The 16,870-nt window shown below is 44.0% G+C and overlaps 1 protein-coding gene across 1 annotated transcript in view; it reads left to right on the forward strand.

The window, feature by feature from the left end:
- Slc16a10 (solute carrier family 16 member 10) overlaps positions 1 to 16,870 on the forward strand; it is a 97,161-nt gene that overhangs the window by 70,068 nt on the left and 10,223 nt on the right. The window contains exon 4 of the mRNA XM_006982792.4: positions 14,539 to 14,682. Within this exon, the coding sequence (XP_006982854.3) occupies positions 14,539 to 14,682 (144 nt within the window). The remainder of the gene's footprint in view (positions 1 to 14,538; positions 14,683 to 16,870) is intronic.

The following is a 16,870-nucleotide window of genomic DNA, read 5'->3' on the forward strand; positions in this document are numbered from 1 at the left end:
ATGTCATAGTGATATTCATTCAGTACTTACTGAATGAGCTCAAACTCAGAATACTGAAGTAACTACCAGTGTTGCCAGTTCCTGGGAGGGAGGGAGAGGTGATCACGCCTATTGCTCTGACCCTCACTATATGTCTATGCTGAAACTACAAGATAACTCAAGACATTTCTGTCCCTAAAGGAGCTGTGTCTTCAGACCGGCTGACACTCTCACAGAGCCAGAGATGGTGTCTGTAAGAACAGATCTTGGGTGTGGAATTGTAGCGTGACCACAAATCAGCATGACTTGGGCTGTGTCAGTCTGATGACTCTTAACATGTCTAAAAAGGACAGTGATTTGGTAACTTTCCTTGCTGGTATGAAGTAGTCCATCCTGAGTATGAAGATGACAATTTACTTTCAATTGCTGTCCTCTTCTCTCATTTCTCCTCACTTTGAAACCCAGCAAGTTTGACCCTAAAACATGGTCATTGGGTTGAGTTGTTTTTAGGCTTTAAACTCACAAAAATCTTTATCAACATGATTGACTTGTATGTAGAAAATCTGTAATATATCGTTCATTAGCTATATTACAAAATGTTTTGAGAAAAGATATTACTGTGTAGCCCAGGCTGGTTTCAGGTGGTTTTATTTGTTTGTTTGAGGCAAGGTCTCTCTACAGAGCCTTGGCTGTTCTGGAATTCACACTGTAGACCAAGTAGGTCTCCAACTCACAGAGATCTACCTGTCTCTGCCTTCTGCATGTTGGGATTAAATTTGTATGCCACCATGCCAGACTTGGTTTCAAATTCTTTTTTTTTTTTTTTTTTTTTTTTTTTTAGTTTTTCGAGACAGGGTTTCTCTGTGTAGCTTTGCGCCTTTCCTGGAGCTCACTTGGTAGCCCAGGCTGGCCTTGAACTCACAGAGATCCGCCTGCCTCTGCCTCCCGAGTGCTGGGACTAAAGGCATGTGCCACCAACGCCCTGCTCAAATTCTTAATCTTCCTAGTTCATCCTTCCAAACACAGGGCTTACAGGCATACATTGTGGACAGCCAGCATTAGTCTTTTTTTTTTTTTAAAGAAAAATGTGTGTTAATATATGTTAATATATAAATGGGTTGGTTTTGTGGCAGATAGTTCCAACAGAAACTTTGACCTGGTAGAGATATCCCACTAACGTGCTGTAAGATTAATGGTAGATCATTTGCCTGCTTACAGGGTAATTAAGTGGATTCCCAAGTCCACTTGTAATTGGGAATAAACAAGTTGTACTTTCCAACTAGAACCAACTTTCAAGGCAAACAAGCCCATCAATGGGACATGAGGTTCTTCAAAAGATAACTTTCTGATTCAGATAGTGCCAGATGCTACCAGGGTGTGTCATGGGTATTGCATGACAGGGAGACTTGAGTAACCCATGAGTTCTGTCTACTCAGCTCCTGCCAGATCATGTGGTGCAGAGCCGTGTAAGCAGAAGAAACAATCTTGAATCTTTCGTGGCTTTCCTAAAGGGTGATTCAGGTCACAAAAAATGGATTGTATTGAACATTTTCCTAAAACATATAACAAGCACAATGCATGCAGCCAAGTAGCATAGAGCCGAGGAAGCTGTACTTCTTTGGGGGACATTCACTGAGTTTACACCAGTTGAACCTTATCTCCCACGTTACAGGACAAATTTTTTGAGAGTCTCTTGCAACCAGCAGTCACTAACTCTAAGGAGTACAGAACAAGGGAAAAGAGCCTTCCTCTGGATCTGAGCCGAGGGGAATCTTTGACACCCACAGAGAATTTAACCCCAGCTGTCCATTTCCCATTGTTCCATCCTATCCTGCCCTCCTTGGCAGCTCACTTAAGCAGGAACTTTACATTCTCTCATAACACACTGGAAAAGAGCTCAATTTGGAGGCGTAAATTTGAAACATGGACAGTTATGCAATCCAGCTATGTGCAGCCACGTCAGTTCAAGGGATTCTTGGCATAACATGGCAAGAACAGCTGCGGCATCTAGGCTTCAGAGCACAATTGAGTTAATTATGCATGTCTGTTCTCAGAGCCATGCAAGGATCTGCTTTAAGCCAATGGTCTCTTTAAACAAACGGAACATTGATTGATACTGTTTTTCCACATTTCCTTTTTAAGCCCCTGTTTTTATTAACATTTGGTTTCCACCCTGTTGAAATGTGCACACAGCGTCAGGGCCTGCACTGGGCCAGAGGAGCACTGGGTTGGTTAGGGATGTTCTCCGGGTTGCCACGCTGGTGCAAGCCAAGAATTAAGCTAGGTACTCTGAAGTGTGCGGCATTTAAATGAACTATTTAAATGCTTGTCAGAAATACCTAACAGTGATATGCGAGTGACAGGGATTATACAGGCCACGTCACTGTACGCCGCTGCCGCTGCTGTGTAAGGCAGGAAAGGGAACAGAGGGACAGAAAGCTAAACTACTTGCCAAAAGTCTCATAAAAGTAATGGATCCAAGTGTGATTTTTTTTTTAAATCTATGGGTTAAAATAGAACTTGTTATAGCCTGAAATGTAAGTGTGCATGGTGTGGAAATGGGAGTGAAGTTTACATTCATCCTGCCCCGGTCAGCACAGTCAGAGGGTCCAGTTCTTCAGTGTAGCCAGTAACAGTTGCCTTCTTCTTCTCTCCTGGGTATATTCAGAACTCAGGTTGCTGTGTGGTCGATCTTTCCAGAGAACGCAGGCTCACAGTGGACCTTCTGTTTCAGCTGTTCGTTCTTCATGGTGTGCGTGTGTTGCACGCTCTCAACATGCACTGCAGGCCAAAGGACAACTTCTGGGAGTTGGCTTTACTCTTTCCACCTTGGGTTCTGGGGACCAAACTCTGGTCATGATGCAAGCACTTTTTAACCACTGAGCCATCTTGCTGACCTAGCAGGACCATTTTAGACTAATGGTCACTCTATACCAGAAACGACTGAATTGCAGCTTCTCGTTCTCCGATTCTTTCTTTTTTCTTCTTCTTTCTTTTTCTTTCCTTCCTTCTGCTTCTCTCTCTGTCTCTCTGTCTCTGTCTCTGTCTCTCTCTCCTTTTGTTTTGCTTTTAGAGACAGAGTTTCTCTATGAATTCCTGACTGTCCTGCAACTGTCCTGTGTAGCTGAGGCTAGCCTCCAACTCACAGAGATCCCCATGCCTCCCTCCAACTACTGGGATTAAAGTTGTGTGCTGCCATGCCTGGCTGTGCATCCACTTCCTGACTCCGCCCGGGTAGTAGTAGCCTTTCTGGGGGTAGAACGCTACCCCTGCTTCTCTCACTAGTGATGAGGCACAGAGACGTTTCCCTGTGCTCACAGGTTGCCAAGTTCTGTTCTACACTAGAAACGGTTTCCAAACAGGCTTAGAGTGGGTTTCCATTCCTGGGGTCATTTGTCTTCGGGGCCTGTGACTTGTTTTTAATCACGATTTGGTTAAACTGATTCAAGCACTCATGCGTTGGACAAACACAGAGTGCCTGCCGTGTGCCGTGAGCATTCCGGGTGTGGGGGTTTGAGCGTGAATGGATGCGGCGTCTCTAATGGAGGTAGCTTTAGTGTTGCTCAGAGACATCTCTTGAGGTGACAGCAAGCACATCTGTGTGTGGTGTTAGCATTTGGAGGACTTGGGAAGCCTAGGACATAGAATGTCTGTTGTCTGTCTTTAAAACCAGCCAATAGTCAAAAACTTTTATCCAACTTAATTTTTTCTGGTGTATTATATTAAAAACCTGAATGTTGAAATTTGAAAATCCTGCTTACATTAGCTCCAGGATCCAGTCATTGTGTTTTTCTCCATGTATACGAACTCTCTAAAAACACTGTAGTTTTGCCCATTTCTTGTTGGCTGTTACATGGACGGTCTCTTGCTCTGTTCCTGCAGTTTTCCATGCTGTCTGTACCTTCTTTGCTTTTCTAACCTTGCATTTATTTCCCTTCAGATCTCAACATCTGCCGCAGTTTGACTTTTCAGGTTAGTGCCACTTTGCACATTTTTTTTTTTTAGTTTAATGACACAGGCAGTATTCGCCAGCACTCTCCTACTTGGGCAGAGTAAGAGTCTTTACTCCTCTGGCCATTGTGATTTATTAATGGTGAAGTTATATGTTCACAAAACACTTAGGAAACAAGGTAGGCTTGGGATTTTTCAAAAGAATATTTCGGCTGGGCGTGGTGGCGCACACCTTTAATCCTGGCACTTGGGAAGCAGAGGCAGGTGGATCTCTGTGAGTTCCGGATCAGCCTGGTCTACAAAGCGAAATCTAGGACATCGAGGGCTGTTATACAGAGAAACTCTGTCTTGAAAACCAAATAAGCAAACAAATAAAAAAGAGTATTTTGGAAAATAAAATAATGCACAGAAAAGGAAATTGGTAGGAAGGGAAGGCATGATTAACAAACAAGGAATCTAGAAAACATATTACTTACAAATAGATTAAAGCAGACCTGTTAGCAGGTGTGGTTGAGCATGCCTGTTATCCCAGCACTTGGGGGTGGAAGCAGAGACCAGGACACTTAGGGACTCACTGTGTAAACCAGAACTTACTTGGTAACTCATTTCTTTGTTACACGGAAAAACCCAGTCTTGAAAAACTAAAATAAACAGACAAACAAACAAATGTTGCCATATAGCCAGATGTGTTGGCAAACACCTGCAATTCCAGTACTCAAGAGGTAATGATGGGGGGTCATGAGTTCAAGGTCACATAGTAAACCATTATCTTTAAGAAAACCTAACCCCGCCCCCAATGACAGAATGCTACTATGCATTAATGATTGAATTTGTATTCAATGTATTAGCTTCAGGATAAATCCAGGGCTCCGACCGATCTATTTTCTGTTTGTGTGAGCACATGGCTGTCCTTCCAAAGCTGCTGCTTTCGGGCCTTTTCACAAGCCCTGGCTTTGTCCTTCTGAGCTTTCCTCAGGAGAACTGTTAGCTTCCTGTGGCTGCCTTAAGCTTAACTGTGTTTCTCAGTGTCTCCTCTCTCCACTCTTCAGCCCAGGGCCTTCTCTGAACCCAGGATTAGAATTGCTCAGGATGAGGAATCACACAGTGCCTGGTCCCTCCCCCTTCTTCCAGAGACACTGTCTAAGCTGTGCATGACGTTCATCTTCACAGCAAGCCTGTGGTGCACCCAGGCTAGACCTGCTTCTGCCCTTTCTCTTCCCAATGAATCGCCTTTCCACATACCGCACGGTTTTCATGTCAGTGTTGAGACAAGGTCTCCTGTATCTCGACCTGGTCGGTGACTGTGTAGCAGGAGATGCCCTCCAACACCCAACCTTCCTGTCTCTCTGCGTCCTGAGTGCTGAGGTTACAGGTGCTGGGAATGGAGCCCAGGGCCTCAAGCAGGCCAGGCAAGTGCTCTACCAAATGAGTTACACTCCCAGGCCCTATACAAGGTTAAAATAAAAAAGTTGAACCTCTAACATCAGAGAAAACTAAAAAAGAAAAGAAGGTAATGTTTGGTTATATGCTGCAACATTCATGAAGCTTGATGATGTCATGCTCAGAGAAATAAGCCAGACACAGAAGGACAAAGGCTGTCTATCCATCTAGATGAAGTCTCTAGAGCAGTCAAATCATAGATGGGAGACAGAAATGCTAATTTCCAGAGCAGGGCAGTGGGAGATGGGAAGGGGAGGAGAGGTAGCATTCCAGATGCTTTCCTAGAAAGCAGTTAATGATGGCACATGTCTGTAGTCTCAGCACCTGGGACGCTGAGGCAGGAGGATCACAAAGTCAAAGCCAGCCTTGGATACATAGTGAGACCCCAAACAAACCAATCAAACCAAACCAACAACAACAACAAAAAAGGAAAAAGTCAGCTCACCCAATGAGAACTAATTTCCTGTTTCTTCATTTTTCTCAGTCAGGAAAGCCTAACTAAGCAATATTTTAATAAACTAATAGTATTATGAATCTTGTGTTGTTCAAGGAGAGAGAGAACTAATTTCGAGGATTTATAAGATAATCCATCTTATTTATGTCATTGCCAGGATCATCAAATACGTAAAGTTATTGTTACTCTAAATCCTAGGGACTTGGATGATGAGTTCTGATTTTATCCATTTTACGGTCAAGTCTATCTTAACTTCTAAAATCTAAGCTCATCGGACCAGTTTTGTTGCACTTGTTCACTTTGGAACAATTTTTTTTCCAAATTGGTGTGATTCTGCTACTGATTAAAGGTGCCATAACCCAGACCTATTGATTCACTTAGTCTCTCCCCTCTTAATGTGGACCGTGGAAACATGAGATGCCCCCAGAGAGCCTGGATCACCACCACCAGATCCCTGTCTACAAAGTCTTTGCAGCTGTTTCCTGTTCTTGGAGTACTCCTTATGCCTGGCTGTCCTCTGTGGCCGAGACTGCTGCCATCCTGACACTCTCCGCAGAGGCAGGCCACTTCTTTCACAGATTAATTCTGTCTTAATTCGCCCGCCACTGTATTCGTGTGCACTAGCTGGGAACTGGGAATCCACGGGTCTGAATCTGATGCGTTGAGAATGGGCCCCAAGAAAGAAGCTTTAGAATCAAAATCAGAGCTGGGTGGGATCGATGACATTCTGTAGATCAGTAGATTCAACACCCCTCAGTATTCACCAAGCTGGAAGTTGTGTGGGGTTTCCCTCTCAGATGGGCTGGCCGCATACCCCGGGGTGAGCTACTGTTTTACATCCCACTGCCTCCGCCTTGGGGCACAGGGCTATAGTGTGAGCGACCACACTCAGCCTAGAGTTCTTACTCATTTGTTTTTGGTAACTTCCAAAATACATGGCATAAATCTTGACAGAGTAAACAATTCCAAATTACTCAAAATTCCCAGTCTATTTTCTATTTTAAGATGAAATCTTTAAAATTGCAAAATTCAAGATGACTTAAATCCAAGGGTGTTTATTATTGCCTGCAGCGCTGGGGAGGGGCCCTTGAACATTTGAATGCTAAGCAAGTGGTCTTCGATGAGCTAGCTATATCCTCATTAAATTAAATTAAAGGCTAACTAACATCTAAATCCAAAGTGGTTTCCGTTAGTAGTTCAACCAGAAATTTTACTAAATCTTGATCTTATCTAAGTGATGCTAAGAAGTGTGTGTGTGTGTATGTGTATGTATGTATATATATATATATATACATATATATATGCAAATATATGTATATATATTCTTTTTTTAACCCACAGGAAATTATTTTTGAACACTATCAGGGGAAAAATAGCGAATGCTTTTGTAAGAATTTTTAGTTAGAAGATGTTTTCAAAATTAGACTTAAAAGGAAAAAAAACCCTCTTCTTTTTTTACCCATTGGTGGCTATTAAGTAATCTTTACTCCAGAAGGGTTTGTTTTTCCCCAGTTGTTTTTCCTGCCTTGATGGTGCTGTGTCATTATCAATACCATGGAAACCCATCTTAATGAAATGGAAAGAGTGGTTGTTTGAAAAAACCAAACAGAATCATCAGTGATGCCTCCTCGAGTCCGGTAGGCCAAAGGTCGGCTTGCATCCCAGCCAGCTGCTGAGGAGGCAGTAGGTACTGCGAATCTGAAAACACCTCCTGGACAACCTAAAGATGTCAGTCCTTACGCATGCTAGCGAGCAGACACAGTTTTCCAAAGTATAGCTGATCTGACTTAACAGACCCCGAAATGACATTTTGGGACTTATCAGACCCGTGGCTCTATTCTGTCCGTAATGTTCTAGTTCCGTGTTCTGGTATAAAAGGCTTAATTTTATCATCAGACTTCTGCAGTTAACTGAGTTCCACCTTTGTAACCACTTGGCTCGCCACGCTTCCTTTTAATTTTGCTTTTTAAAAAAGCAAAGCCAGAGGTAGAGAAAACAGGTTTGTAAAAAGCAACACCCAGCGTATTCCATCCAGATTTCTGATAATCCAGCTCTGAAGTCAAAGGTAGCGTGAAGTTGTGCTTTGTGACTAATTCTGAGATTAACTATTAACAACTCTAGCAGGCTTTCTACTCCCTTTCAAAGGTACACGTTTTGTTTTGTTTTGTTTTTTAAAGGGGCCAGGCTCTCTCTTTGGCTTTGCCTGTTAAAGAAGTGGTGTACGCTATAATCATGGAAATTGGGAGGCAGAAGAATTCAAGTTTGAGGATGGCTTGGACCACATAGTAGAAACCTGCCTCCCCTCCCTCCAAAATTCAGTTAAAAAGAAAATACATTTAAACCGAATGGTCTTCTAGAGTTTTGGGATAGCTTTTTAACATTTTGGATGGAGATCAACAAACTTACGATATTTTTTTTTTAGTTTAAAATTTATTTATCTATTTGTTAGATTCACTTATTTTATGTGTATGAGTGTTTTTTTCTTGTACATATGTTATGCACCACTTGTATACCTGGTACTTGAGAGGTCAGAAAAGGGAGTCAGATCCCCTGGGACTGGCGTTACTGATGGGTGTGAGCCGTCACGTGGGTGCTGGGGACTGAACCCAGGTCCTCTGCAAGAGCAGCAAACGCTCTTAACCCCTGAGCCCTCTCTCCAGTCCCTCATTCTAAGTTTTTAATGCAAGGACTCTATCCAAAGCTGGCCTTGAGATGGAGGCCGTTCTCCTGCCTCAGTCTCTCCAGAGTGCCGAGATGAGGGCACATGCCACCATGCCCAGCAGGATGAGTCTATTTTCAGAAACCACTCTCAACAGCATGCAAAGAAGCAGTGGCAGGCACATGCTGCTGCTCTCTGGTGTGGATGGCAGTGAGGAGAAATAGGTAGGATCCCTTTTAGGAAAGAGGGAGTCAAAGTCAGTTTGAATTCCAGCATCATTATTAGCCGAGTTTTAATGTCATACCAACTACACATACGTGTCCTCTCCCTGCAAAGAATTTACTCTGGAAATTAAGCTAGCGTGCATGCTTACCTGGTCTTTCCAGTCTGATGGTGCAGATCTCAGGAGCCAGGGCAGATAGATGGCCAAGGTATGTGCCACAGTGCCACAAACCTGACAGAAGGTGACAGGTGACCAAAGTCTTTTTTATCATTCCAGACAGCACAGTGAGAGGCAGCAGCTGTCGATGGTAGAGTTGGAGGGTTTGTGTTTTTATCCTGTTGTGTTCTCCGAGGATAGTTCTTTCACTCTCGCAGCCTGCCGCCGATCCGCACTGAGCTTTGCTTATGTCCCCTTACCTCCCACTTCACAGCGAGCCAGTCAGTGGTTGCCTCCAGTCCACTGTCCAAGTTGTTTTTTCTGTTTTGAAGGTCTCCAGGCATCCCCTCCTTCTTCAACATGTATAGTCTAAATTTTATACACTACAATTCTTTTATCACATTCTTTGCGTGACATGTTATATAATCACTATACGGAAGATTAGAGGCAAAAGGCATTTAAGCCCTTAAATGTGCATTTGTGCGTGTGAAGGAGTCAGTGGTAGCTGGTGATCTTGTTCCATAGCTAACAAAAGAGGAAACGTCTGAGCTTTTTGACCCATGGCGTTTGTGTTTGCAGGTGTGCGCAGCCACTGCATTTCACTGTAGCACCCCTCGGGTGGACAATGGTTCTCCACTTGGTCTTTGTCCTTGACTGGATCTCTGAGTCAAAGCACTGTGCCATGTTTTCTCGGCGGAAGGCTCCTGGTCTCCATCTGTCTTACACTGTGACCCCCTTGCAGGAGAGGTGTAGGGGAAGGGTGCCAGAGCAGAGGCTACTCTAGTGAGATGAGGGATTTTCATAGGCTGCTGCCCTTGACCTTCAGAAAGAATGGGGTCTGTTTTGCCTTCAGCTGTCTGATGAGAACAATGTCATTGATTCTGAGATAAGTCCACCATTTAGTTAAGTTGAAGGTGGTTAGAAGAAGGGGAAATTGAAGAACTTGGTCCTGTTGACTCATGGATAGAATGAGCACATAGTCCAGGATGTGAGTTCTCTGTTATCTCTGGATATCAAACAGTAAGTTTCATACACTGGAAAAACAGCCTCCGTGGTCAGCAAAAGCTGTTGTTGCTTGAATGATGGAATAATGTTTATGAGCAGGTGATGTTCAAGATGTTTCCAGAGGTATTCAGTTCCAGCTTAAACTTGAGATCTCAATAAAAGATATGTTTCTGCCTGAAGATACTTATGCATTCTGATAAAGTCTAAAGCTAAAACCCAGGGTGGAGTCTGGGAGAGGGCTCAGCAGATGCAGGTACCTGCCACCAAGCCTGATGACCTGAATTCCATCCCCAGAGCCCACATGGTGGTAGGGGAGAACTGACATTGAAAGTGTCCTCTGACCTCCACACATATGCTGTGCTGTGTGTGCACCCTGTACACATTCATACAACCAACAAAGGTTTTTTATTTCTCAAGCCCAGTTTGGCCAACATAGCAGGACTGGAAATTTGAAACACCAGCCTGTGCCGCATAGGGAGACCCTTTCTCAAGAAGAGGGTTTACCTATTGGTGTTACAGATTAAGTCTGGTCTGTCATTGAACTTGTACCTCTTGCTCCCAATTAAGTTAATTTTAAACAGCTAATTTTTAGATTATTGTCCGAAAATAATATCCCCTGGGTAAATACCAGGCTCCAGTATAAGCTTTCTGTTTAATAAAATGACTTAGGTTAAATATGAAAGTATTTGTCCCAGTGTCCAGTCTCTGCCCGCATGAGTATTAGAAATACCAGTTTGGCCCCACGCCGTGCTTTGTGCTAAGCAGCACATGCCGGTATCCAGGGGGTGAGAGAGAGCAGAAATTCATAAGCCAGACAGCAGCCACAGCAGCCATGCTGGAGGCTAAGGCCAAACCTACTTGGTACTGCTGCCTCCGCGAGGAAGGACTCTGAGACCTGGCATCCACGGAGTGGGATCCCCTATCCTGCACACTTCAGTACCTAATAACCAAAAAGACTTTGTTTTGAAGTTTGGTGGAGCATGTAGAGAGGAAGTTTTAGAAGTTGATGTTCTTGCTTTCCTAAGTGGTAGTGACACAATTTTGATGTAGTAGTGTCCTTTATTATTAAAGAACTAAGTTTCCGATTAAGGCATAATTTTAATTTTACTGATTTATTTAAAAATCATTAGTCTATGATCCTTGTACAAAATAGTGGGTTTCGTCATGACATCATCATGAATGTATTTTGTGTATTTCTAGCATATTCACACTCATCACCTAGCCACTTTAAAAAAAACCCTCAAATATTTCACCTTATTATTTCTTATAAAGATTATAAAATAGATTGGGGGGACATATACGACTCAAAGAATGATAGAAATTTATTAGGCTAGTGTTTGTAGTTCCATCAAAAGAATAACTGGTGAACTCGGTCTTACAGGTGTTACAGGGTGTCTCTGAAAGCCATGGCAACAGCGGGCCATGTAGCCAGGTACAGCGCTTGCTTACCACACTGAGGCCCTGGCGTTGCTCCTCCCCATGGTGGAGAAGGTGGAGACCCACGGGGTGCCTTCTAACGCACCCCACCACAGCACGTCTAGCTTGCATCGGCCGCTTTCCTCCTGAATGCACTCTTTCAGCTTTATCTGCAGGTTCCTGGGCCCTTCAGCAGTGGCTGTCATGGGCTTGCCACTACCAGTGACTTCTTCAAGAAACACAACCCAAGTCACCTTGTACTTTAAACTAGGAAAGCTGGTTGGCTACAGTAAAAGAAAACATAAAAAAGAAATGAAATCAGTACTTAGCTAAGTACTGTTTTAACAGGCACGCAGTATCAGGCTGCTTGGTCTACCTTCCCCTCCCCTATGTCTTCTGGGTCTCTGCATGTTTGTCCTCATATTTGTCATATTTTGGTGTTCAGTTGCTCGTTACAGTGCAAGTCCATACAGTACGGTGTATCTCACGGGGCAGCTGGAGAGGAGGCACAGTAGCAAAGCACAAGTCATTGGCGACGAGGAGCTGGCACTTGACGTCTAAAGGCGACGAACTCTAACGGGGAAGGGAGCCTAGAAGGGAGCCAATTTTTTGTTTTGTTTTGTTTTTTGTTTTTCAAGACAGGGTTTCTCTGTGTAGCTTTGCGCCTTTCCTGGGTCTCACTCTGTAGCCCAGGCTGGCCTCCAACTCACAGTGATCCGCCTGGCTCTGCCTCCCAAGTGCTGGGATTAAAGGCGTGTGCCATCACCGGCCAATTTTTTTTTTTTTTTTTTTTTTTTTTTTTTTTTTTTTTTTGCTTTTCGAGACAGGGTCTCTCTGTGTAGCTTTGTGCCTTTCCTGGATCTCGCTCTGTAGAGAGCTGAGGACCGAACCCCGGGGCCTACTGAGCTAAATCACCAACCCAGGGAGCCAAACTTTTGAATTTAGGAGATTTAGGAGTATGGGGCTCAAACAAGAAGTATGTTAGAAGCTTGCTCTAGTGGTCCAGGTAAGGAGTGACAAGAATCTGGACACAGGCCAAAGGAAATAAGTATGAGTCACTTAGCCAGAAAATCATTACAAATTGCTGGCAATCTGATTTGAAGAGAGGAGCTGGAGTAATCTAAGATGGTTATTGGGTTTGTACTGCTGTAGGTGAGCCAAAGGTACTGTTAACCCAAATGCAGGAGGGCAAATTATAAGGGGCAGATGAATTCAGTATGAGCTGCGTTGACGTTGAGGTGCCTTTGAAATAGGCAAATGGGTAACGTCTAGTTTGACATGGAAGAGAGCGCCCAGAGAATTTAACAAGGCTGGGAAGGAACCCGTGCAAAACGGAAGTGCCCGTGCCGGTGTTAAGCAATAGCAAGAAGTTACAAAGCCTAAGAGGGCCCAGTGGAGGGGAGGGCACATTAGCATACACAGTCCACATTGAACACGGCTCCCTGCTGAGCTGGATGGGATTAAGACTGAGATCAAAGCTGGCATGTGTACAGCCATGTTCTGTTTGGCTTGTGTAGCATTGGATCACACGGGGTTCTAAATGCAAGTTAGGTGCCAACATTTCTGCACAAGATCCAGATTTCATATTTCTTCTAAATTTTAATTTTTTTTAAAAAAATAAAAGGGCTGGGAGTGGGGAATCAACAATATGGGTAGTGACGGTTCTCTAGATGTGTGTCTTTTCTCTACATGCATCTGCTTCACTTTTTACAGGCTCAGTAGACATTTGAATTTTCTACTTCAGAGCCAAGGATCAGTAGTTAATAAACATACAAAGATAGATTAGTGTCAGATTATGGAGAGCTTTAAATACCAGGCAGAGTATAAAATGCAGTAACAAGCAACTTTTGAAGGTAGGACTGGCGAGATTAAAGTCCTATTTAGGAAGATTATTCTGAAGCGGTGTGAAAACAGAAGTTAGAAAAACTACCGTTTTTAATTAAAAATTGTAATTATTGATATATGAATGGGTGTTTTGCCTACATGTATGTCTGTGCACTGTATGCATGCCTACAGAGGCCAGAAGAGGGTGTGACTCACCTGAGACTGAAGTTAGACACAGCAGCGTAAACTGCCTTGTTGGTGCTGGAAATCAAACCCAAGTCCTCTGCAAGAGCAGGCAGTGCCCTTAACTGCTGAGCCATCTCTCCAGCCCCAATGACCAATTTTTAATGAAGAGAGATGTGATGATATAAAAACTGGGTTAAAAAAAAGGAAAATAGAAAAAAGAAAGTTCAATGGAAGAGTTATAGGGAGGGACCTGCCATCTGAAAAGTCCCCCACTACCACATTCAGTATTTGAGTTTGTTGAGCTTGGTGAAAAATTTGCTTGTAGTCTCCTAGAACTCCAGTGGATGCTAGGGTCATCATGGGAAAGTCAAACAATGCTTGCTGGCTACCTGTGGCCCAGAGGTCACTGGAGACACTGTTTTCACTAGACTTTAAGTGGAGGCAAAGATCCTTTATTCCCTCCACCCCCATCTGCTCCTTCAGCACAGCCAGCATTCAAAGGGTCCCTTGTGAAAAGGATGGCCAACATTAGTATCTGATCATTAACTGCAAGCGAGTCATTCTGCTAAGGGGTGCTTGAACCTAGGGCTTCACACATGCTTGGCAGATGTTTTGGTATGCCACAGGGGTTGCTAGATTAGGACCAGTACTTGGATCTGGAGGTCTAAGAGATTTGACCACTGTAAACTGTGTATCTATGTCTGTTGGCATGCCACACAGGAACCTTACACTTCCATTCAGGAAGCTCTGGCAGAAGTTATCTGGAGGCAGGTAGTATTCCAGGCCTCCGTTCTTCTTTTGATGACTGGCTCATTGTTAGTGTGTGCTGATCTGTTTACTGAAAGAAAAATTATATGAAAAACTCCTTTTTAAAAAATTTTGGTTTTCTGAGTCAAGGTCTTGCTGTATGATCCAGGCTGCCCTGAACTGGGCCGCATAGCCCAGGCTGGCCCTGCATTCTCAACCCTGACCTAGTCTTTGAGGGCTGGAACTACAGCTGTGTGCCACCACACTCAGAAAACACATTCCTTTTATGCAAGCTAAATTATGATAGATTTTCTTTATATGCCCTCCTAGGAAGTTATCACAGGAGATGCTTTTAAATCTTATAATTTTAATCTTGAAGGCGGGTTGGAGTAACAGTGTAGAGAAGAAACACATTTGATGTTTAATGGTGCTTGTCTCAAACCTTGTGAGGTTTCCCTCCCATATTCAGTGTGGTGTCTTTTGTTTATTGACTTGCAGATGAACCATGTAAAGGAAAGATTCCAAGATGAAAAGAACAAGGAGGTGCTTTTTATGTGCATCGGCATCACTTCTGGAGTTGGACGCCTTCTCTTTGGCCGCATTGCAGACTATGTGCCCGGAATAAAGAAGGTTTACCTGCAGGTACTCTCACACTCTCCTTCCCCCAACAGCGTGACCTGTATTCTTCAGTCTCCCTCAGGCCATTGAAGGGCTTTTACGCAAGGGGCTGACATGAGCAGTGTTTTATAAAGATTAGTCTGGTATGGAGTAGAGAATGGAGCAAGAGTTGAGGTCGCTACAAAAGGCCCCATGTTGAATGCTTCCATTGACCTAAAATGTCGAGAGTAGGAAGATGACTAAAAAGGTAAATTAGCGGTTGTGGGGGGTTGGGGAAAGGTGATGGTTTCTTTTGGGGGCAGTGAGAGTGTTCTAAACTAAGAAAAGTGGTGGTCTACTAATACACATAAGATGGGTAGTTTACGGTACTCTTTAGAGGCAGTGCGAGGGTGCAGTGCTGCTGTTGGAAACTGCTGACATAGTTAATCTAGGCAGGAAAAACCAAGCAGAGACATTGGCACCAAACAGGAAATTAGCGGCACAGAGAGCAGGTGCTGGTGGGGCTGTTTGTGTCCCAGATTTGTCGCTTGGCTAACGGAGGAGGTGGCTTCATCAGCTCATGAGATCAGCAACGCAGTAAATCCCAGGAAGACAGCCTTTGTTTCTGCCCCGTTCATGCATGGTGCCTGTGGAACAGCTGGGTTGAGCGTGTGTAAAGCATTGTGGGACTTGGATGTTCTTGGACTGAAAGGAAACATCTGGGATGGGGTGCTTCTGGGACACCAGTGGGCAGCAGTGTCAGGAGCTAGTGAAGTGATTATAGTGGGAGGTATTGATGACTGCACAGATGACGAGCAAATGGGAGTGTAGACAGCTCTGTCCAAAGGACAGGAGGGCAAAGAGATCTGGAGATTAATCATGAGAGGCAGTGTGAGCGGTCTCATAAAAGATGTGAAATGTGGGAGCAGGAAACTACGTGGAACAGGTGTTTACTATAGACAAAGAAGCTTCCTTTAGTCGGCTATCAGTAATGACAAGCACCATTTGCTGAACGCTTGGAGGAGCCAGATGAAGACCTGAGTGCTCCACGTGCACCATTGCCAGTCCTTGCCTCAGCCCTTCAAGGATGGCATTGCTCTTTGTTTGCACTTACAGATGTGAACACTTGAGAACAGAGGCTGTGGGGTGCAGGCAGACAGTCACAGGCCAGAGCCTGTTCCACAGCAGAAGGAACAGCAACTGGTGTTCTTCTCGTCCTCCGCCAGTGCTGGGAGTAAATACGAGACCCTTGTTAATATTTATGTATTCTTTTATAAAATGTAGAGCCAAGCTAGGCATAGTGATACACTCCTTTAATCCCAATACTCGGGAGGCGGAGGCAGGCAGATGTCTGAGTTCAATGCCAGCCTGGTCTATATAGTGAACTCCAGGACAGCTAAGACTACACAGAGAAACCCTGTCTCAAAAAAATGAATGAATGAATGAATGAATGAATGAATGAATGAATGTAGGGCCTTAAAAATAGCTCACTGAGTAAGGCTGTGTGCCTCAAAAGCCTGATGCCCAGAATATATGGAAAGGCAGAAGGAAAGAACTGGACTCTAAGTTGTCCTCTGACCACCACCTGTGTTCTGTGGCATGTATTTTACACACACACACACACACACACACACACACACACACACACACACACACTCATGATCACCACTGGGCATGGTAGCTCACACCTGTAATCCAGTATTTATGAGGTAGGGTTGCCACAAGCATGAGGCCAACCTGGACTTCAGAGCAAGACCCTGTCTCAAATACAGCAATGGGAATATTTATTTAGTATATGATAATCATTCCACCCCTTATAATACCTTATAATACCTCATTGTAAATATATTTATCTAGCATGTAGCCGACTAGTTAGTTTCATCTTCTAATGTCAAGGTGCCCTCTTCTGGACATCTGCTGTATTGACGCCTGTCAGATTTCATGTTGTAAAAACAATTCTGAATACTCCTGTGCTCTAAGACATTGGCCCAGGGGGAGTGATACAAACAGGATAGACGGGGGTCCCTGCGTTCCCAGAGCAGGGTTGTGGCTGGGAAAATCTAGGTGTGTTTGGACCTAGACAAGAGAGACTGGCATGGAAGGAGCTGGAAAGCTGAGAGGGGCAGGTTATCCAGGTCTTCAGAGCTAAGAGATTTTCTGGGACTGCCGAATGGCCAATCTGGAGCACACTGTAGACTGAGGGTGGGAGAGATTGAAGAGAACCTGTCATGTA

This window comes from Peromyscus maniculatus, chromosome 16, assembly GCF_049852395.1.
Source record: "Peromyscus maniculatus bairdii isolate BWxNUB_F1_BW_parent chromosome 16, HU_Pman_BW_mat_3.1, whole genome shotgun sequence".
Classification (NCBI taxonomy): domain Eukaryota; kingdom Metazoa; phylum Chordata; class Mammalia; order Rodentia; family Cricetidae; genus Peromyscus; species Peromyscus maniculatus.